Source organism: Oncorhynchus tshawytscha, linkage group LG24, assembly GCF_018296145.1.
Source record: "Oncorhynchus tshawytscha isolate Ot180627B linkage group LG24, Otsh_v2.0, whole genome shotgun sequence".
NCBI lineage: Eukaryota > Metazoa > Chordata > Actinopteri > Salmoniformes > Salmonidae > Oncorhynchus > Oncorhynchus tshawytscha.
In genome coordinates this window covers 27,398,611-27,420,169 of record NC_056452.1, presented here as the reverse complement: position 1 = coordinate 27,420,169, position 21,559 = coordinate 27,398,611, and the positions used below count along the sequence as shown (strand labels likewise).

Genomic DNA, 21,559 nt, shown 5'->3' with positions numbered 1-21,559 from the left:
GGGACCAACCCACAACACAGGGACCAACCCACAACACAGGGACCAGCCCAGAACACAGGGACCAACCCACAACACAGGGACCAACCCACAACACAGGGACCAACCCACAACACAGGGACCAACCCACAACACAGGGACCAACCCACAACACAGGGACCAGCCCACAACACAGGGACCAACCCACAACACAGGGACCAACCCACAACACAGGGACCAACCCACAACACAGGGACCAACCCACAACACAGGGTACCAGGTCCACAACACAGGGACCAACCCACAACACAGGGACCAACCCACAACACAGGGTACCAACCCACAACACAGGGTACCAACCCACAACACAGGGACCAACCCACAACACAGGGTACCAACCCACAACACAGGGTACCAGGTCCAGAACACGAACACACCTAAATAACACAAAAATAATCCCGCACAAAACAAGGGCGGGTATACGCACTTAAAATAAGGAAGCCCATCTAGCACACACACAAATAGACACAGGTGCAACTAATAAGACAAAACATACAGAAAACGAAAAAGGGATTGGTGGCGGCTAGTAGGACGGTGACGACGACCGCCGAGCACCGCCCGAACAGGCAGGGGAGCCAACTTCGGCGGAAGTTGTGACAGAGCCTTGTTTTAGACTGTCTGGACATGCAAGATCTTGAGTAGAGGACCAGGCAAGCAGATGCCATTGACCTAAGACTTTCTCAGTGTGGCAGCTCCCACAATACCACAACAATAACACCATTTATATGGCAACTCCCACAATACCACAACAATAACACCATTTAGATAGCTGCTGCCACAAAACCACAACAATAACACCATTGTCACATTTAGATAACAGAGTGAGTCTTTTCAACCAGTTTGAGGGCCTGTTGCATCCCGACGGCGGACAGCTTGCGGTTGATGTTGCGATAACGACAGCGCAGCAGGTTGCTGTAGGTGGTCCTCAGGTCCCTGTTGAAGAAGGCGTAGATGAAAGGGTTGAGGAGGGAGTTGGCATAGCCCAGCCACAACAGGGTCCTCTCCACCCACAAGGGCACACAGCTAGGGCAGTCCGCCCTGCAGATGAAGGGTCTGGCCGTGGACAGTAAGAAGAAAGGCATCCAGCAGACACTGAAGGCTCCTACCACGATCCCCAGGGTGCCTGCTGCCTTCTGCTCCCGCTTGAAGATGGACATGTTCCTCCGGTTGCTCCTCACGAGCCGGGAGAATCGCGTGCACTCCTCCACCTCCCTGTGGAGCCTCAGAGCGGCCGACACACAGTCCACGCTGTCCTCTTCCTCCTCCTGTTCCTCCATGGCTTCCTCCTCTTCCCCCCGCGCCGCCTCCTCCCCGACCCGCGGGAAGCCCGTGATGGTGTGCTTGGCGGCGCTGAGCTTGGCGGCGCGGTAGATGCGGTAGTACATAATGAGCATGACGGATACGGGGATGTAGAACGCCACTGAGGTGGAGTAGATGGTGTAACCAAAGTCCTGGCTGATCAGACACACCTTGTTGTCATTTACGTTCTGGGCCCAGCCGAAAAGGGGGGGCAGGGTGATGGAGGCAGAGAGGAGCCACACGGACAGCACCATCTTGGCCATGCAACAGCCATTCTGCCTCATAGGGTAGGTCAGAGGCTTGGTTATGCCCAGGTACCTCAGAACAAACAACAAAAAATACATATCATTAATTAGCTGCTAAACATAAGCTGTTTATACATACACAACATACTACTAGAGTAGAGGGGGTAAATACATTACATGAACAGAAAACAAACACTGGGGAGTTATTCACCCCAAATTAACTATAGCGATTATAATAAGATACTGTAGAACAATGTCATTATAATGTAGCCTACTACAGCTGGGCTATACTTTTGAGAATGGAATTCTGAACTCCTTACGAGCTTGAGTTACTATTATTACAACAGGATAGGAGCAGAAGCAGGGAGACAGAGTAGAGGGAGCAGCAGAGAGACAGAGTAGAGGGAGCAGGAGAGACAGAGTAGAGGGAGCAGCAGAGAGACAGAGTAGAGGGAGCAGCAGAGAGACAGAGTAGAGGGAGCAGGAGAGAGACAGAGTAGAGGGAGCAGCAGAGAGACAGAGTAGAGGGAGCAGCAGAGAGACAGAGAGAGAGGGAGCAGCAGAGAGACAGAGTAGAGGGAGCAGCAGAGAGACAGAGTAGAGGGAGCAGCAGAGAGACAGAGACAGAGTAGAGGGAGCAGCAGAGAGACAGAGTAGAGGGAGCAGAAGAGAGACAGAGTAGAGGGAGCAGCAGAGAGACAGAGTAGAGGGAGCAGCAGAGAGACAGAGTAGAGGGAGCAGCAGGGAGACAGAGTAGAGGGAGCAGCAGAGAGACAGAGTAGAGGGGGAGCAGCAGAGAGACAGAGTAGAGGGAGCAGCAGGGAGACAGAGTAGAGGGAGCAGCAGAGAGACAGAGTAGAGGGAGCAGCAGAGAGACAGAGTAGAGGGAGCAGAAGCAGGGAGACAGAGAGAGAGGGAGCAGCAGGACAGACAGAGAGAGACAGAGTAGAGGGAGCAGCAGAGAGACAGAGTAGAGGGAGCAGAAGAGAGACAGAGTAGAGGGAGCAGAAGCAGGGAGACAGAGTAGAGGGAGCAGCAGGGAGACAGAGTAGAGGGAGCAGCAGAGAGACAGAGTAGAGGGAGCAGCAGAGAGAGGGAGAGAAGAGGAGAGCAGCAGAGAGACAGAGTAGAGGGAGCAGCAGAGAGACAGAGTAGAGGGAGCAGCAGAGAGACAGAGTAGAGGGAGCAGAAGAGAGACAGAGTAGAAGGAGCAGAAGCAGGGAGACAGAGTAGAGGGAGCAGCAGAGAGACAGAGTAGAGGGAGTAGAAGAGAGACAGAGTAGAGGGAGCAGAAGAGAGACAGAGTAGAGGGAGCAGAAGCAGGGAGACAGAGTAGAGGGAGCAGCAGGGACAGAGTAGAGGGAGCAGAAGCAGGGAGACAGAGTAGAGGGAGCAGGAGAGACAGAGGGACAGAGTAGAGGGAGCAGCAGAGAGACAGAGTAGAGGGAGCAGCAGAGAGACAGAGTAGAGGGCAGAGAGACAGAAGCAGGGAGACAGAGTAGAGGGAGCAGCAGAGAGACAGAGTAGAGGGAGCAGGAGAGACAGAGTAGAGGGAGCAGAAGCAGGGAGACAGAGTAGAGGGAGCAGCAGAGAGACAGAGTAGGGGGAGCAGGAGAGACAGAGTAGAGGGAGCAGCAGGGAGACACAAACAATACAATACAGTCCTTCTATGTAGGTAATAGCAGTGCTTCACCAGAGCTGGAGCTGAGTACCGGCACTTCGAATGTTCTACTGTTTGAGATCCTGTTCCTCTTATAGAATATTATCTCAAAAGTATTGCGGAGCTCCTGCACCTAAATATAAACAGTACTGGCATCAAAATGAGTACCGGTGTTGTGCCGAAAATCTTCCCCTGCCAGAATCCCCCCCCTCCCCCCGAAATGTTTATTGCTTGCCAACATTTTACTCCCTCCTCTATGTTTATTATAACACACATGCATTAATTATTAATTTCAGTTGCCTAAACGTGAGGTTTGTTCTATAGAAAGTATTTGACTCGGATGTGTGCCACAAAGGATTTGACTCTAGGCAACAAAATTAAGGAAATTAGAAGGGGTGGGATTCTGTCATGGGGGAGATTTTCGGCACAACGCCGGCACCTATTTCAGTTCGTCAATCACTGGGAAATAGGAGTTGGAAGGGCACTCACCTGTCTATGCTAATTACGCACAGCGTCATTATAGATGCAGTGCAACACATCACGTCCATGGCAATAAAAACATTACAGAAGACTCGGCCAAAAACCCATTGCCCCCCAATAAGATCCGTTATACTAACAAACGGCATAACTGCCAGCGCGATTGAAAGGTCGGCAACCGCCAGAGACACGATCAGATAGTTGGACGGCTGCCGTAACTTTTTGACGAAGCACACCGAGATCACCACCAGCAAGTTCCCGCAGATAGTAAACAACGTGAGCGTGGTGAGGATCGCTCCAATAAATACCTTCTCCACCTTGTCGTAGTTCAGAATTTGTTCCCCGCACCTGGTGCCATTCTCCATCAGCAGAGTTGAAGACTGCGAAGTGGGGGACACCGCCTCCGCCGCCTCTTGCACAATCTTCAGCAAGTGTGGAACGAGCGCCTCCGAAATCATGTTAGTTGCGCCAGGCTCTTCCGCTCTCTCTGTCGCGTAAAATCTCATGTTGCTGTGGTTGAAAGTTCCATTTGTATCCACGACCATGCTGGTTGGTTTTTATCCATGAACATGCAACTCCGAAAAATGCCTACCCACAGACGTGCATGTGGGCATGTGTGATGTAAATGACTAATCTGCGTCGTCCGCCCAGAGCGCACATTCATAGTAACCAATTCAGAAACACTCTCTATTTTATGGACATTACTCAAAACGCACGGCGGAAAAATGTATAGAAAATGTTTCTGCGGACATCTCGCACCTCTGGACGCCACCTAGAAATAACAGCTCCTGGGGGCATGTCAGCGCAATTATATCTGGGTAACAAATGACATCCGAAACACCCAGAATATTGGAGTACTAGCAAATATATTTAAAACAATTTCAAATCTATCAATGATTTATTCAAGACATTAAATAAATATGTCTGAATAGTCAACCAATCCAATGCGGCCACGGACAATTACGCATGGAGACACCGGGAACTGTATCCAAATACCTAATTTTATTGGCTGTAATAGAGTTTCAAAGTAGGCCTAATAAATGTGTAGGCTGCAACATGGCCACAAGAAATGCATATATAGCCTACTGTAGAAATTTATTGGAGCTGTCGTGGTTAGCAGGTCTGGGTTCTGGGAGACCCTGGATCGAGACCCCCGGCGTTACACTGTCGCTGTTCGCATATAATCGCTACGTTGGTGTCAGAAGTAGGATGGAGCCCGTGAGGCCATGGTATGTACACGTCCATTTGAATTCGGATCACTTTTTGACAGCACCCCTTTTCATTTGAACCAAACCTTCCATACACATGTGCCCATTGTAGAAGTGGTGACTTTTTTTATGGCAAAACAATCAACAGATAAATGTGTTCAAAGTTGACTCTTATTTTGAAAACTCCACCTTTAAAAATATATATATAAATTTACTTATTGTATTCTTTTTTTTTTTTTTTTTTTTACCTTAAAACGTCAATTAGGCCTATCTAAAAAACGCGCAAACTCAGTTATTTTTTTCATATTCGCAAATGTAGCTTAAACCCTATTTTACACCATCTGATGTTTTTCTGTCGTGCCCGACATCAATTGAGACATACAGGGTGGGTGTCATATTCTAACTGATGAATGTACTCAAATGGGAATACATTCAAATGTCAACTTTCACATGGTACCACAAAGAGGGTTGGAGGTTCATGTTTTTCAGTATGATATGTTGGATAAAGGAATAAAGACAGACACCAATGTCAGGTTCAATAGCCTTGTTTGTGCATTGTACAAATCCCTACACATGGAGTCCGGGGAACAGTCCGGCTAGTCGAATACCTATCTCCGTAACAGTTCCCACATTAGAGAATGTTGACATGAATGGGAAAACATGTTGTTTTAAATCATACTGTCAATCCGCTGTTCCCAGGCTGCGAGGTTGGGTACTGGAACAGCAAAATAAATCATATTCGTGTAAAATGTGCAAATATAGTACTGTAATCTGATCGACACCTGGTCACAGCCAAGTATGTCATGGGTTATGATGTACTGAAGTGTGTTTATTTGACCTGTCCTGTATTATTCATAAGACTAAAGCCGAATCGGCCGATGTCTTACAATACCCAAGATTATACGAAGAGGCTTTTTGGAGTCACTTTTCAATTATCCTCTCCACCTTGAGAAGTGCAAAACTATCCATTTTGGGGCAGGTATTCCCAAACAGGGATATGCGCAATGCCGTCGGGGGTACACCAAATGGGGGTACGCCAAATGAAAATGTGATTCACATTAAAAAATAATAATTATAATACATTTAAAAAAAAAAAATTTTTATTCCTTCTTCGCATTTTCAAACATTCCATTTATAATTTACAACAGGGCTATACATTTGGGTGAGTTTTTTTCTCTCTCGCCTGAGTAGCCTCGTTTCACTGCCAACAATACAACTAAACCATCTAGTGTTCAGCGAAAGAATGACACAATGTCAAATGCAGGTAACCTAGTCAAATAATTAACATCCAATCACATTAACCGTTACTCTCTCGCGGGAATTCCACTAAAGGTCCGTATGTAGTCAGACGTAGCTGCTGCTCATGTTGGTATCTGTACTGGTGGCGGAGAAGCCATGACAGGGAGACACAGTGGAGGGTTAACGCACGTGCAAGCAGTTGCTCCTGACGCCACTTGGGTACACTGCAGCATCCACTGAGAGGCTCCTGCTGACAAGAGCAGCAGGTTTGACAGTTTGAAAAACGTTTTGGACACTACAGTGAAAATGGTTAACTTTTTTAAAGCAAGGCCCCTGAACTCTCGTGTAACCATGTAACGCATTTACAACATACAGAAGTCCGCTGGTTATCAAGGGGCAAAGTATTGACACATTATTTTGAATTGAGAGACGAGTTTAAAGTTTTCTTTACTGACCATAATTTTCATTTGTCTCAACACTTGCATGATGACAAGTTTCTCACACAACTGGCCTATCTGGGTGATGTTTTTCTCGTCTGAATGACTTGAATCTAGGATTACAGGTGTAACAGGGTTATATTGGTGATTCCCCTTGCCACTTTATTGTTAAGCCAATGGGTGTTTGGTTTTAGTTTTGTCTTGCCTTCCCCTCCTCAACATGGCATCTAATTGGCTGGTTTGCGTAGCTTGCTTACGAGGGAGGATGTTCCAGTTAGAATCGTCCCAGTGAACAAGCACCAAACCAGCGATAAATTGTTGGTTACAAAGCACTGTACGTCAAAAGTGATTTTTATACTCCCAAGTGATGATTTGAATGTACAATTTATATCAAATTGTTTGTAAATGTTATTCGAACATCACACATAAGATGCAGCGTTTTTTGGTGAATATTTGTTGTGCATTTTGTTGTGGAGAATTCCAGCTAATACTAGCTAGCAACTTACTGTGTCTGGTGGGGGGGTTGGTATATTTTGTACAGTGTGTGAGTGCAGAGTTGGATGGTGAGACGTGCATTGCATGACGTGCTGTTGTGCCGTTCCTATCAGAATAAATCTCCATGACTGGTGCTACAAGTTGGAGTTCGTGTCGATGATTGATTGTACACAACGCAAGAAGAGTACTGTTACACAGGGACTCTCCGTAACTATATTACATGTGTGGGACAAAATTGAGGCTATGATTAATAAGTTGGAGCTCTTCACTGTCTGTATTAACAAGGACAACACACAGGTCTTTCCATTATTGTATGATTTTTTTGTTGTGTGCAAATGAACTCAAGCTTACGGACGATGTTGAAAGCGAAGCACCTGAGTTTTTATTTGTATTTATTTATTTATTTCACCTTTATTTAACCAGGTAGGCTAGTTGAGAACAAGTTCTCATTTGCAACTGCGACCTGGCCAAGATAAAGCATAGCAGTGTGAACAGACAACACAGAGTTACACATGGAGTAAACAATTAACAAGTCAATAACACAGTAGAAAAAGAGAGTCTATATTCATTGTGTGCAAAAGGCATGAGGAGGTAGGCGAATAATTACAATTTAGCAGATTAACATTGGAGTGATAAATGATCAGATGGTCATGTACAGGTAGAGATACTGGTGTATCTCTACCTAAATAAATATAAACAGTATGGGGATGAGGTAGGTAAATTGGGTGGGCTATTTACCGATAGACTATGTACAGCTGCAGCGAATGGTTAGCTGCTCAGATAGCAGATGTTTGAAGTTGGTGAGGGAGATAAAAGTCTCCAACTTCAGCGATTTTTGCAATTCGTTCCAGTCACAGGCAGCAGAGAACTGGAACGAAAGGCGGCCAAATGAGGTGTTGGCTTTAGGGATGATCAGTGAGATACACCTGCTGGAGCGCGTGCTACAGGTGGGTGTTGCCATCGTGACCAGTGAACTGAGATAAGGCGGAGCTGTACCTAGCATGGACTTGTAGATGACCTGGAGCCAGTGGGTCTGGCGACGAATATGTAGCGAGGGCCAGCCGACTAGAGCATACAGGTTGCAGTGGTGGGTGGTATATGGTGCCTGCGTAATTGGGTGCTCAATTACGCAGGTACTTTCCCGAAACGGATGACACAAACAACTGGATTCGTTATTCCTTTCATGGCCTGCCTCCAGTCCACTTACCGATATCTGAACAAGAGAGCCTCATCAAATTGCAACAAGTGGTTCTGTGAAAATTGAATTTAACCAGAAGCCACTGCCAGATTTCTGGATTGGGCTGCGCTCAGAGTATCCTGCCTTGGCAAATTGTGCTGTTAAGACACTGATGCCCTTTGCAAACACGTACCTATGTGAGAGAGGATTCTCGGCCCTCACTAGCATGAAAACTAAATACAGGCACAGACTGTGTGTGGAAAATGATTTAAGACTGAGACTCTCTCCAATACAACCCAACATTGCAGAGTTATGTGCATCCTTTCAAGCACACCCTTCTCATTAACCTGTGGTGAGTTATTCACTATTTTAGATGAACAAATAAGGTTTTATATGTAAGATGGTTAAATAAAGAGCAAAATGACAGGTTATTATTATTTGTGCCCTGGTCCTATAAGAGCTCTTTGTCACTTCCCACAAGCCGCGTTGTGACTAAAACTCACACTCATTCTTATGTTTAATAAATGTATCGTATAGTGTGTGTGTGTGTGTGGCAGGCTTAACATGATGGCAAAAAACAACATTTGAGAGTGCGCTGACCCTGGTGCTAGAGGGGGTACAGCTGACCCTGGTGCTAGAGGGGGTACAGCTGACCCTGGTGCTAGAGGGGGTACAGCTGACCCTGGTGCTAGAGGGGGTACAGCTGACCCTGGTGCTAAACAGCTGACCCTGGTGCTCGAGGGGGTACAGCTGACCCTGGTGCTAGAGGGGTACAGCTGACCCTGGTGCTAGAGGGGGTACAGCTGACCCTGGTGCTAGAGGGGGTACAGCTGACCCTGGTGCTAGAGGGGGTACAGCTGACCCTGGTGCTAGAGGGGTACAGCTGACCCTGGTGCTAGAGGGGGTACAGCTGACCCTGGTGCTAGAGGGGGTACAGCTGACCCTGGTGCTAGAGGGGTACAGCTGACCCTGGTGCTAGAGGGGGTACAGCTGACCCTGGTGCTAGAGGGGTACAGCTGACCCTGGTGCTAGAGGGGTACAGCTGACCCTGGTGCTAGAGGGGTACAGCTGACCCTGGTGCTAGAGGGGGTACAGCTGACCCTGGTGCTAGAGGGGGTACAGCTGACCCTGGTGCTAGAGGGGGTACAGCTGACCCTGGTGCTAGAGGGGGTACAGCTGACCCTGGTGCTAGAGGGGGTACAGCTGACCCTGGTGCTAGAGGGGTTGACCCTGGTGCTAGAGGGGGTACAGCTGGACGTTGAATGTTTGAAACACTGATTTAGGAGATTATCACCAGATATAGGCAGTGACCATGGACCATTCAGCAGAACAGTTTTGGTTGAGGACAGTATATTACATAGCGCCATCATGTGGTCTAATTGGATATCAGTATTTGTCCTCGTGGCAAAGCTGTGATCAACTCTAAAAATCTTTAACTTGAGGGTAATTTTGAAGACACTAATAACTACTCAAACCAACCATCATCTTCGATTTTAATACACTATAATCACTCCTGTGTTGGCTGGGTCAGCAGAGCAGAGCATCTTCCCAAATAAGAAGCCAAGTGACGCTATATGAATTGTAACATTGTTACGTAGGACCCTCACAGTGTTACATAGAACCTTGCTATGGTATCAAGTTTCACCAGTTTGAACAGTAGGGCTACACAAACAAATCTGTTGACACAGAAGTTTTAAATCGGGGGGAAAAAAATCCCCACACAATAATAGGATATACATTGAATGTTATTTTACTGTAAAACATTATAACGTGTTTTACATTTAAAAAAATATAATTCGCTTTTAATTAGGCCAAAGAACCGTAGTTTAAAGGAAAAGTTCACCCAATTTGGAATGTTATGTTGTTTCTGTGCATCTCTGAGTTATGTTATATCGATTCCCTGGGTCATTTCCTGTTTTCATGTGTATCTGAGTTATGTTATATCGATTCCCTGGGTCATTTCATGTTTTCATGTGTATCTGAGTTATGTTATATCGATTCCCTGGGTCATTTCATGTTTTCATGTGTATCTGAGTTATGTTATATCGATTCCCTGGGTCATTTCATGTTTTCATGTGTATCTGAGTTATGTTATATCGATTCCCTGGGTCATTTCATGTTTTCATGTGTATCTGAGTTATGTTATATCGATTCCCTGGGTCATTTCATGTTTTCATGTGTATCTGAGTTATGTTATATCGATTCCCTGGGTCATTTCATGTTTTCATGTGTATCTGAGTTATGTTATATCGATTCCCTGGGTCATTTCATGTTTTCATGTGTATCTGAGTTATTGGCGTTCAAGCAGGCAGAGATCCGGCCGGTATGACGTAGCACTGTGATAAAGTCTCTCTCACTACATTGGAAGTTAATAAGAATATTACTTTTAAATCGTTAAAACTTCTATCATACATGTCAGATTCTAATACTGGCAGATGTCATAACGCGGGAGAATGTCTTCTCTTGAATGAGCCATTGATATTTTTTGCGATATTCCTACCTTGAGAAATGTGTCATTTAACGGAGGGTCTAGCACATTTTTCCTATACTCTCGGCGGCAGTAAGAAAGCCATCGTCATCTGCGCCCATTCAACATAATCTAGATTAAGTTTTTATTACTTCTTAACAAAATTCCTTTTTTGGGGTTCTCAGACACTTAGAATGATATTTTGATTCTTGCTTGAACAGTTGCTAAGATTATACAGTACAGTACCAGTCTAAAGTTTGTACTCACCAACAAAGGGTTTCCTTTATTTGTACTATCTTCTACATTGTACAATAATAGTGAATACATCAGAACTATGAAATAACACATATGGAGTCATGTAGTAACCAAAAAAGTGTTAACAAATCAAAATATATTTTATATTTTAGATTCTTCATAGTAGCCACCCTTTGCCTTGATGACAGTTTGGTATTATCTCAACCGGCTTCACCTGGAATGCTTTTCCAACAGTCTTGAAGGAGTTCCCACATATGCTGTGCACTTGTTGGCTGCTTTTCCTTGGACTCTGCAGTCCAACTCATCCCAAACCATCCAAATTGGGTTGAGGTCGGATGATTGTGGAGGCCATATCATCGGATGCAGCACTCCATCATTCTCCTTCTTTGTCAAATAGTCCTTACACAGCCTGGAGATGTGTTGGGTCATTGTCCTGTTGAAAAACAAATGAAAGTCCCACTAAGCGCAAACCAGATAGGATGGTGTATCGCTGTGGTAGCCATGCTGGTTAAGTGTGCCTTGAATTCTAAATAAATCAAAGACAGTGTCACCAGCAAAGCACCCCCACACCATCACAACTCCTCCTCCATGCTTCACGGTGGGAACCACACATGCGGAGATCATCCATTCACCTACTATGCATCTCACAACGACACGGCAGTTGGAACCAAAAATCTCAAATTTGGAATCATCAAACCAAAATGACAGATTTCCAACCCGTTTAATGTCCATTGCTCGTGTTTCTTGGCCCAAGCAAGTCTCTTCTTATTATTGGTGTCCTTTAGTAGTGGTTTCTTTGCAGCAATTTGACCATGAAGGCCAGATTCACGCAGTCTCCTCTGAACAGTTGATGTTGAGATGTGTTTGTTACTTGAACTCTGTGAAGCAGTTATTTGGGCTGCAATCTGAGGTGCAGTTAACTCTAAAGAACTGCAGCAGAGGTAACTCTGGGTCTTCCTTTCCTGTGGCGGTCTTCATGAGAGCCAGTTTCATCATAGCGTTTGATGGTTGTTGTGACTGCTCTTGAAAAAACGTTCAGAGTTTTTGAAATGTTCTGTATTGACTGACCTTCATGTCTTAAAGTAATGATGGACTGTCATTTCTCTTTGCTTATTTGAGCTGTTCTTGCCATAATATGGACTTGGTCTTTTACCAAACAGGGCTATCTTCTGTATATCACCCCTACTTTGTCACAACACAACTGATTAGCTCAAATGCATTAAGAATGAAAGCAATTTCACAAATTAACTTTTAACAAGGCACACCTGTTAATTGAAATGCATTCCAGGTGACTACATCATGAGCTGGTTGAGGGAATGCCAAGAGTGTGCAAAACTGTTGAATAATCTCAAAAATAAAACACATTTTGATTTGTTTAACACTTTTTTGGTTACCACATGATTCCATATGTGTTATTTCATAGTTTTGATGTCATCACTATTATTCTACAATGTAGAAAATCATTTTTTTTTAAAAACAAACTGGAATGAATAGGTGTGTCCAAACTTTTGACTGGTATGTGGCAGGGTCTACAGACAATCATGAATTCCAAAGGGAAACACCTTCTTTGCCCACTTTAAGGACAACACAGTGCCATTGACGCGGTGCTCTCCCAAGGACTGTGGGCTCTTGTTTTCCGTGGCTGACGTAAGCCATTAACCCTCACAAGGCTGCCAGCCCAGACAGCAGAACAACAGATTTGTACGTTGTCAGCTCGGGGATTTGAACTTGTAACCTTTTGGTTGCTAGTCCAACACTAGTCCAGCTACGCTGCTGCCCCTAGCCATGTCCTCAGAGCATGCACAGACCAGCTGGCTGGAGTGTTTACCAACATATTAAATCTCTCCCTATCCCAGTCTGCGATGCAATCGCCTATGAACTGCACACTACCCTATCCCATCTGGACAAGAGGAATACCTATGTAAGAATGCTGTTCATTGACTATAGCTCAGCCTTCAACACCATAGTACCCTCCAAGCTCATCATTAAGCTTTGGGCCCTTGATCTGAACCCCACCCTGTGAAACTGGGTCCTGGAATTCCTGACGGGCCGCCCCCCCCCCCAGGTGGTGAAGGTAGGAACCATCACCTCCACTTCACTAATCCTCAACACAGGGGTCCCACAAGGGTGCGTGCTCAGCCCCCTCCGGTACTCCCTGTTCACCCATGACCGAGTGGCCACACACGCCTCCAACTCAATCATCAAGTTTGCCGACAACACAACAGTAGTTGGCCTGGCTATGTACAGGTGCAGTGATCTGTGAGCTGCTCTGACAGCTGGTGCTTAAAGCTAGTGAGGGAGATGCGTCTCCAGCTTCAGAGATTTTTGCCTGCTGGAGCGCGTGCTACAAGTGGGTGCTGCTATGGTGACCAGTGAGCTGAGTTAAGTGGGGCTTTACCTAACAAAGACTTATAGATGACCTGGAGCCAGTGGGTTTGGCGACGAGTATGAAGCGAGGGCCAACCAACGAGAGCGTACAGGTCGCAATGGTGGGTAGTGTATGGGGCTTTGGTGACAAAACGGATGGCACTGTGATAGACTGCATCCAGTTTGTTGAGTAGAGTGTTGGAGGCTATTTTATAGATGACATCACCGAAGTCGAGGATCGGTAGGATGGTCAGTTTGACAGCATGTTTGGGTATGTTTGACAGCATGAGTGAAGGATGCTTTGTTGCAATATAGGAAGCCAATTCTAGATTTCATTTTGGATTGGAGATGCTTAATGTGAGTCTGGAAGGAGAGTTTACAGTCTAACCAGTCTAATCATGCAGAAGGCGAGGTCAGTACAGGTGCTTCAAAGCTGGAACCGAGAGACTGAAAAACAACTTATTTCTCAAGGCCATCAGACTGTTAAATAGCCATCACTAGCCAGTTCCACCTGGTTACTCAACCCTGCACCTTAGAGGCTGCTGCCCTATATACATTAGACATGGAATCACTGGTCACATTAATAATGGAACACTAGTCACTTTAATAATATTTACATACTGTATTATATTCTACTGTATTTTAGTCAGTCAATGCCACTCCGACATTGCTCATCCTAATATTTATATATTTCTTAATTACATTGTTTTACTTTTAGATGTGTGTGTATTGTTATTAATTGTTAGATATTACTGCACTGTTTGATCTAGTTTCACAAGCATTTCGATACACTCGCAATAAGTCGAAAAACAAGAAAACAAGACTCCCTAAATTTTATCAGCATATCGATTGCGCAACCAGGGGTGGAAAGACCCTGGATCATTGTTACTCTAACTTCCGCGACGCATATAAGGCCCTGCCCCGCCCCCTTTCGGAAAAGCTGACCACGACTCCATTTTGTTGATCCCTGCCTACAGACAGAAACTAAAACAAGAAGCTCCCACGCTGAGGTCTGTCCAACGCTGGTCCGACCAAGCTGACTCCACACTCCAAGACTGCTTCCATCACGTGGACTGGGAGATGTTTCGTACAGGTGACAACAACATTGACGAATACGCTGATACGGTGAGCGAGTTCATTAGAACGTGCGTTGAAGATGTCGTTCCCATAGCAACGATTAAAACATTCCCTAACCAGAAACCGTGGATTGATGGCAGCATTCGTGTGAAACTGAAGGCACGAACCACTGCTTTTAATCAGGGCAAGGTGTCTGGTGACATGACTGAATACAAACAGTGCAGCTATTCCCTCCGCAAGGCTATCAAACAAGCTAAGCGCCAGTACAGAGACAAAGTAGAATCTCAATTCAACGGCTCAGACACAAGAGGTATGTGGCAGGGTCTACAGTCAATCACGGACTACAGGAAGAAACCCAGCCCAGTCACGGACCAGGATGTCTTGCTCCCAGGCAGACTAAATAACTTTTTTGCCCGCTTTGAGGACAATACAGTGCCACTGACACGGCCTGCAACGGAAACATGCGGTCTCTCCTTCACTGCAGCCGAAGTGAGTAAGACATTTAAACGTGTTAACCTCGCAAGGCTGCAGGCCCAGACGGCATCCCCAGCCGCGCCCTCAGAGCATGCGCAGACCAGCTGGCCGGTGTGTTTACGGACATATTCAATCAATCCCTATACCAGTCTGCTGTTCCTACACGCTTCAAGAGGGCCACCATTGTTCCTGTTCCCAAGAAAGCTAAGGTAACTGAGAAACGACTACCGCCCAGTTCACATCCGTCATCATGAAGTGCTTTGAGAGACTAGTCAAGGACCATATCACCTCCACCCTACCTGACACCCTTGACCCACTCCAATTTGCTTACCGCCCAAATAGGTCCACAGACGATGCAATCTCAACCACACTGCACACTGCCCTAACCCATCTGGACAAGAGGAATACCTATGTGAGAATGCTGTTCATCGACTACAGCTCGGCATTCAACACCATAGTACCCTCCAAGCTCGTCATCAAGCTCGAGACCCTGGGTCTCGACCCCGCCCTGTGCAACTGGGTACTGGACTTCCTGACGGGCCGCCCCCAGGTGGTGAGGGTAGGCAACAACATCTCCTCCCCGCTGATCCTCAACACTGGGGCCCCACAAGGGTGCGTTCTGAGCCCTCTCCTGTACTCCCTGTTCACCCACGACTGCGTGGCCATGCACGCCTCCAACTCAATCATCAAGTTTGCGGACGACACAACAGTGGTAGGCTTGATTACCAACAACGACGAGACGGCCTACAGGGAGGAGGTGAGGGCCCTCGGAGTGTGGTGTCAGGAAAATAACCTCACACTCAACGTCAACAAAACTAAGGAGATGATTGTGGACTTCAGGAAACAGCAGAGGGAACACCCCCATCCACATCGATGGAACAGTAGTGGAGAGGGTAGCAAGTTTTAAGTTCCTCGGCATACACATCACAGACAAACTGAATTGGTCCACTCACACAGACAGCATTGTGAGGAAGGCGCAGCAGCGCCTCTTCAACCTCAGGAGGCTGAAGAAATTCGGCTTGTCACCAAAAGCACTCACAAACTTCTACAGATGCACAATCGAGAGCATCCTGGCGGGCTGTATCACCGCCTGGTATGGCAACTGCACCGCCCTCAACCGTAAGGCTCTCCAGAGGGTAGTGAGGTCTGCACAACGCATCACCGGGGGCAAACTACCTGCCCTCCAGGACACCTACACCACCCGATGCTACAGGAAGGCCATAAAGATCATCAAGGACATCAACCACCCGAGCCACTGCCTGTTCACCCCGCTGCCATCCAGAAGGCGAAGTACAGGTGCATCAAAGCTGGGACCGAGAGACTGAAAAACAGCTTCTATCTCAAGGCCATCAGACTGTTAAACACTGTCAATGACACTGACTCTACTCCAGCCACTTTAATCATGGGAATCGATGGGAAATGATGTAAATATATCACTAGCCACTTTAAACAATGCTACCTTATATAATGTTACTTACCCTACATTGTTCATCTCATATGCATACGTTGATACTGTACTCTATATCATCGACTGCATCCTTATGTAATACATGTATCACTAGCCACTTTAACTATGCCACTTGGTTTACATACTTATCTCATATGTATATACTGTACTCGATATCATCTACTGTATCTTGCCTATGCTGCTCTGTACCATCACTCATTCATATATCCTTATGTACATATTCTTTATCCCCTTACACTGTGTATGACAGTAGTTTTTTTTTGGAATTGTTAGTTAGATTACTTGCTCGTTATTACTGCATTGTCGGAACTAGAAGCACAAGCATTTCGCTACACTCGCATTAACATCTGCTAACCATGTGTATGTGACAAATAAAATTTGATTTGATTTGATTTGATTTGAACATCTGCTAAATGTGTGTATGTGACCAATAGCATTTCATTTGATTTAGGCGGAAATCTACATTTTGGCGGAAATCTACGTTTAAGTGTATGATGACGAAACATTATATTAAACAGGACATTCATACGCGCCTTAAAATCCAATTGTATTCCAAAAGTAGTGTTAAATGCACTCATAAGCAACATGTAAATAGAGACTTTTTTTGCTGGGGTTCTATAAGAACCTCACCTTGTTCTTCCACTAATTTGCGCGCATCGCAAACACAGAAAGGAGGATATTTGGCTGCCTCTTTAGTCCAGTGCGCATTGCATGGTGCAGATGCCAGAGATATTATAGAAATTAGATAAGAATCCAATGGATATTTGGAATTGTAACGCGCTACCCAGCAGACTGTTGACCAATTGGGTTGACGTTGTCATGTTGCGTCACGCGGTTGCTAAACTAGTCGTCACCCAATCCCTTCTCAAAGTCAGTGTATATGTCGAGAAACGTGCCTATTCTTCTCGCAAATACGTTTTCTCACGATTTCTAAGCTATACGATACCACAGTTAGCAAGTTAATTATATTTGTACTTCTTGTTGACGAAACGTGTGCTTATGTTGGGGTTTTTGAGCTTGCGCCCAATAGACTCCCGTTCACTCCTTCAAGGAGAGTTGTCCCAGGATCGCCCAGAATGCACCGTGCGGCCCATTGACGTAAAATAGACAACGTTTTCTATCTCCTCAAAAGTATATCTGCCGTTGCGAACGTCAACCTCAATCTGCAGGTTGAACATGGTGAGATTGTATACGTCTAAATGAATAGTGCAGTTTGTTTAGGACAGTTTAAATCTAACGAGCTACGTTACATGCTGATATTGTCGTTGGTATTAATGTGTGTAGCTACGTCTGCTAGCCAGCCAGCCCATTGCATTGTGGATGTTGTAGTCGACTTGACCTGTAACAGATTTCCACAATGATTTTCCATGTTGATACCAACCTTTATTCTAACTCCTAAATGAAACATTTGTTCACAAAAAAAAATATTGTTCTCACATATTATTGTTATTGAACACTGTAAATTAAAGGGATTTAGTGGTTTTGGGTGGATTTTTAATTGAATGGTTGTGTTAACATTGACTATATGGAATACGGTTTCGTGATATTAGAAGGGTATAGAATGTTAAGGTCACACAGGGCCTAGATCTCATTAATTCACCAGTGATATGTTTGCTATTCAAATGAATGACAGAGAGTTGACATGACAGCGCTAACAGAAAGGCGCTCAGTCTAGCTAGACTGAGTATTTGTTACAAAACAAAATAACTTTGGGTTGTGTAAGTTTATTTCTCTACGACCCACAGAGGGCGTTGCTGTGGCTTCATCGCATTCACGTCTTGTCATGGCTGCCGTAGCACTGGTACAGGGTGCGAGTAGGGGTCTGGGACTCGAATTTTGCAGAAATATCTTAATAAACAAAGCCCCAGGAGCATTGATCGCGACATGCAGAAATCCGGACAATGCCGCAGAGTTGATGAGCTTAGTTGCGCAACATCCGGGGAAAATGACAGTTCTGAAATTGGACGTAAACAGAGAAGATGACATCCAACGCGCGGCTGAACATGTTAAAAAGGTATTCGGCAAAGTTGACCTGATGATCAACTCCTCAGCGATGCTTCATCCCTCTGGCAAAGGTGAGACCAGCCTGAAGGATGTTTCTGCACAGGTAAGCTAGCTAAATCGAGTCATACGACGATCATTGAGGAACTAGTGAAAAGTAAGGCAATCGGCTTGTTGAACAGTTAAAGCTAAATCTATGATTGGTAAATAGCTGGGCTATATTGGTAAATACATTTGTGAGAATTTGAAATCAATGACAGTTATTTTCTTGATGAAAATGTTTAAACTTTAATAGCCCCCCAGAACCAGTACTATATTTACTTATTGATTGTAAACAATAACATTCTTCACAACATGGTTATAACTATCATGTGGATGTCATGGACTGGCCGTCCTTATATTGAGAATACTGTCTATGGATTTGAGAGGTGATACATATTTTCCCTAGCCCCATCCCTCAAACTGTATACTAAAACTAGTGGTTTTTCAAATGTCAGACTCATTCATTGTTGTGTTTTTTAGGGAATAATCTCAACGTTGACAACAAACACTGTGGGACCATTGGTGATGGCCAAGTACTTCGCTCCGCTATTGCAGAAGGGTAGTGGTGCATTTGGCCAGCAGCCGCCAGAGAAAGCCAAACAACATAGCGGGATCATTGTCAACATCACGGCAAAAGTCGGATCCATTGGTGATAATGGTATGCATCATATGTATCATTTTTGGAAGTCAATCCCATCAATCATAGAATCATCTTAATTGATCGAATTGTTAAAATATTAAACAAATACAAAATCGAAAATCAAATGTTATTTGTCACATGCCCCCGAATACAACAGGTCTGTCTACCTGTTGTGACAAATTACATTTGATTTTTGATTTGTTTAATATTTTAACAATTCGATCAATTAATAACAACCTTACAGTGAAATGCTTACTTACAAGCCCTTAACCAACAATGCACTTTTAAAGAAAATCCCTAAAGAAGTAAGACATAAGAATAACAAATTAATTAAAGAGCAGCAGTAAATAACAATAGTGGGGCTATATACAGGAGGTACCGGAACCGAGGCAATGTGTCAATGTGCGGGGGGCACTGGTGTTCAGGTAATTATGTACATGTAGGTAGAGTTATTAAAGTGACTATGCATAGGTAATAAACAGACAGTAGCAGCAGTGTAGAGGGGGGCAATGCAAATAGTCTGGGTAGCCATTTGATTAGCTGTTCAGGAGTCTTATGGCTTGGGGGTAAAAGCTGTTTAGAAACCTCTTGGACCTAGACTTGGCGCTCTGGTACTGCTTGCCGTGCGGTAGCAGAGACAACAGTCTATGTCTAGGGTGGCTGGAGTCTTTGACCATTTTTAGGGCCTTCCTCTGACACCGCCTGGTATAGAGGTCCTGGATGGCAGGAAGCTTGGACCCGGTGATTTACTGGGCCGTACGCACTACGCTCTGTAGTGCCTTGCGGTCAGAGGCCGAGCAGTTCCCATACCAGGCAGTTATGCAACCCGTCAGGATGCTCTCTATGGTCAGCTGTAAAACCTTTTGAGGATCTGAGGCCCCATGCCAAATCTTTTCAGTCTCCTGAGGGGGAATAGGTTTTGTCTTGCTCTCTTCATGACTGTCTTTGTGTGCTGTCTTGGAACTTGAAGCTCTCAACCTGCTCCACTACAGCCCCGTCGATGAGAATGGGGGCGTGCTCGGTCCTCCTTTTCCTTATGAATCATCCTTATGAATGATCAAGTGTCTAAGGGCGTCTATTTGACTTTCAAATTGGACTATTTCAAATAGAGTGCATTGATATAGGCTAATATAATTTGACAGTTTTATCAACTTAAGTTTGTGGTTACACATTCACACATCAAGCAGTCTATACATTTAAAAGCGAGGGGCATTATGTGACCTGCATATGGGCCATTCAACTTGTAAGTTGAACCATTTCAGAATTAAGTCTGTCTGTCTATCTAGGTCTTGGCGGGTGGTACAGCTATAGGATGTCCAAAGCAGCACTCAACATGGCCACGCGTAACCTGTCCATTGAACTGGGGAGGAGCAGGCCCAGAGTGGTGTGCGTGTCCATGCATCCCGGCACAGTGAATACGGATTTGTCTCGTCCCTATCACAAGAATGTGCCCAAGGACAAGCTCTTCAGCACGGGCCACTCCGTGCACTGCCTCATGAGCATTATAGATAGCCTGAATATTGACAAAACAGGGAAAGCCTACAACTGGAATGGTTCAGAACTGCCCTGGTGAAAAATAACAACACTACACATATTCCTCGACAAAGCTTACCAACCTCAGTCAACACAGGTTTATCTTATATTCTGACCGACTGTACCAACTGTTAAATAAAGGTTAATTGTAAAAATCAAAATAATAAACTGTACCCAAAATAATGAGTTTCTGCGTATGGGGCTTTCGATGAATGATGGTGGTATATTGTGTCCTAGAAGCTGGCATGAGAAAATAGATACTTTAGTGCTCTTGTCTTACTTATATTAAAATTGAATTATCTGTGTAAGATTGTTGGTAAAAGAGTGACAGTTAAAACAGACACCTTCCTTCAAATAGAGCATGAATAGTTTGGGGCTCTTTTTTTTTTTGAAACAACGAAAGCAATAAAAGAGAAATGTTAAAGAGTAACTGTCAAATCTTATTGAAAAGGTGACACTTTGGAATAGCTTCTTTCTTTAGTTCTGTGAGTTTGTTCAGGAGCTGCTGGTTCTGAGGGTAAATTAAACATCAAAGACAACATATCCTACTTGTTCCAAATATAAAAGAGCAGGTCAGTTGTTCTAAGGTATCTCTACTACACTTCATGCTTCTGGCCACTAGATGGTATTAATATTCCAGATTCTCCCAACACCCAGTCACAATTCAGTTTACCAGGTGAAAGCCTACTCTACACACCAAAGCCTATTTGATACTCCAATCCTCATAGGCTACATGCTTAACGAGTCTCATTCACAAGACAATTGTGATGCAAATACGACAGAAACAGCACATACTGGTGGACATGTACACTACCGTTCAAAAGTTTGGGGTCACTAAGAAATGTCTTTGTTTTTAACAGAAAAGCACATTTTTTGTGTCCATTACAATAACATCAAATTGATCAGAAATAAAGTGTAGACCTTGTTAATGTTCTAAATGATTATTGTAGCTGGAAGTACGT

The 21,559-nt window shown here is 44.8% G+C and overlaps 2 protein-coding genes across 3 annotated transcripts; one reads left to right on the top strand and one right to left on the bottom strand.

Moving 5' to 3' along the window:
• Positions 1–265: 265 nt before the first annotated feature.
• On the bottom strand, positions 266–4,175 carry LOC112223216 (5-hydroxytryptamine receptor 7-like). Its single transcript, XM_042305250.1, has 2 exons — positions 3,862–4,175; positions 266–1,653 (listed from the first exon to the last, which is right to left on the bottom strand). The coding sequence occupies exons 1-2, from the start codon at positions 4,173–4,175 to the stop codon at positions 846–848; spliced, it is 1,122 nt and encodes a 373-aa protein (XP_042161184.1). The 3' UTR covers positions 266–845.
• A 13,157-nt stretch (positions 4,176–17,332) lies between these two features.
• zgc:65997 (uncharacterized protein LOC794398 homolog) lies at positions 17,333–20,783 on the top strand. 2 transcript variants are annotated; one of them, XM_024386338.2, is made up of 4 exons: positions 17,333–17,560; positions 18,127–18,488; positions 18,905–19,082; positions 20,351–20,783. In XM_024386338.2, the coding sequence occupies exons 2-4, from the start codon at positions 18,165–18,167 to the stop codon at positions 20,635–20,637; spliced, it is 789 nt and encodes a 262-aa protein (XP_024242106.1). In that variant the 5' UTR covers positions 17,333–17,560; positions 18,127–18,164; the 3' UTR covers positions 20,638–20,783. The 2 variants fall into 2 exon arrangements, with proteins under 2 accessions (XP_024242106.1, XP_024242105.1); XM_024386337.2 differs by having other exon boundaries at positions 17,333–18,488.
• Positions 20,784–21,559: the final 776 nt, after the last annotated feature.

Bases quoted from the DNA above. Each gene is read 5' to 3' on its own strand.
- LOC112223216 (XM_042305250.1), bottom strand. From the start codon at position 4,175: ATGATTTCGGAGGCGCTCGTTCCACACTTGCTGAAGATTGTGCAAGAG. The intron at 1,654-3,861 runs GTTTGTTAGTAT...GTTTGTTCTGAG, and splicing joins ATCGCGCTGGCAGTTATGCC to GTACCTGGGCATAACCAAGC.
- zgc:65997 (XM_024386338.2), top strand. From the start codon at position 18,165: ATGGCTGCCGTAGCACTGGTACAGGGTGCGAGTAGGGGTCTGGGACTC. The intron at 18,489-18,904 runs GTAAGCTAGCTA...TGTGTTTTTTAG, and splicing joins TGAAGGATGTTTCTGCACAG to GGAATAATCTCAACGTTGAC. The intron at 19,083-20,350 runs GTATGCATCATA...CTGTCTATCTAG, and splicing joins CGGATCCATTGGTGATAATG to GTCTTGGCGGGTGGTACAGC.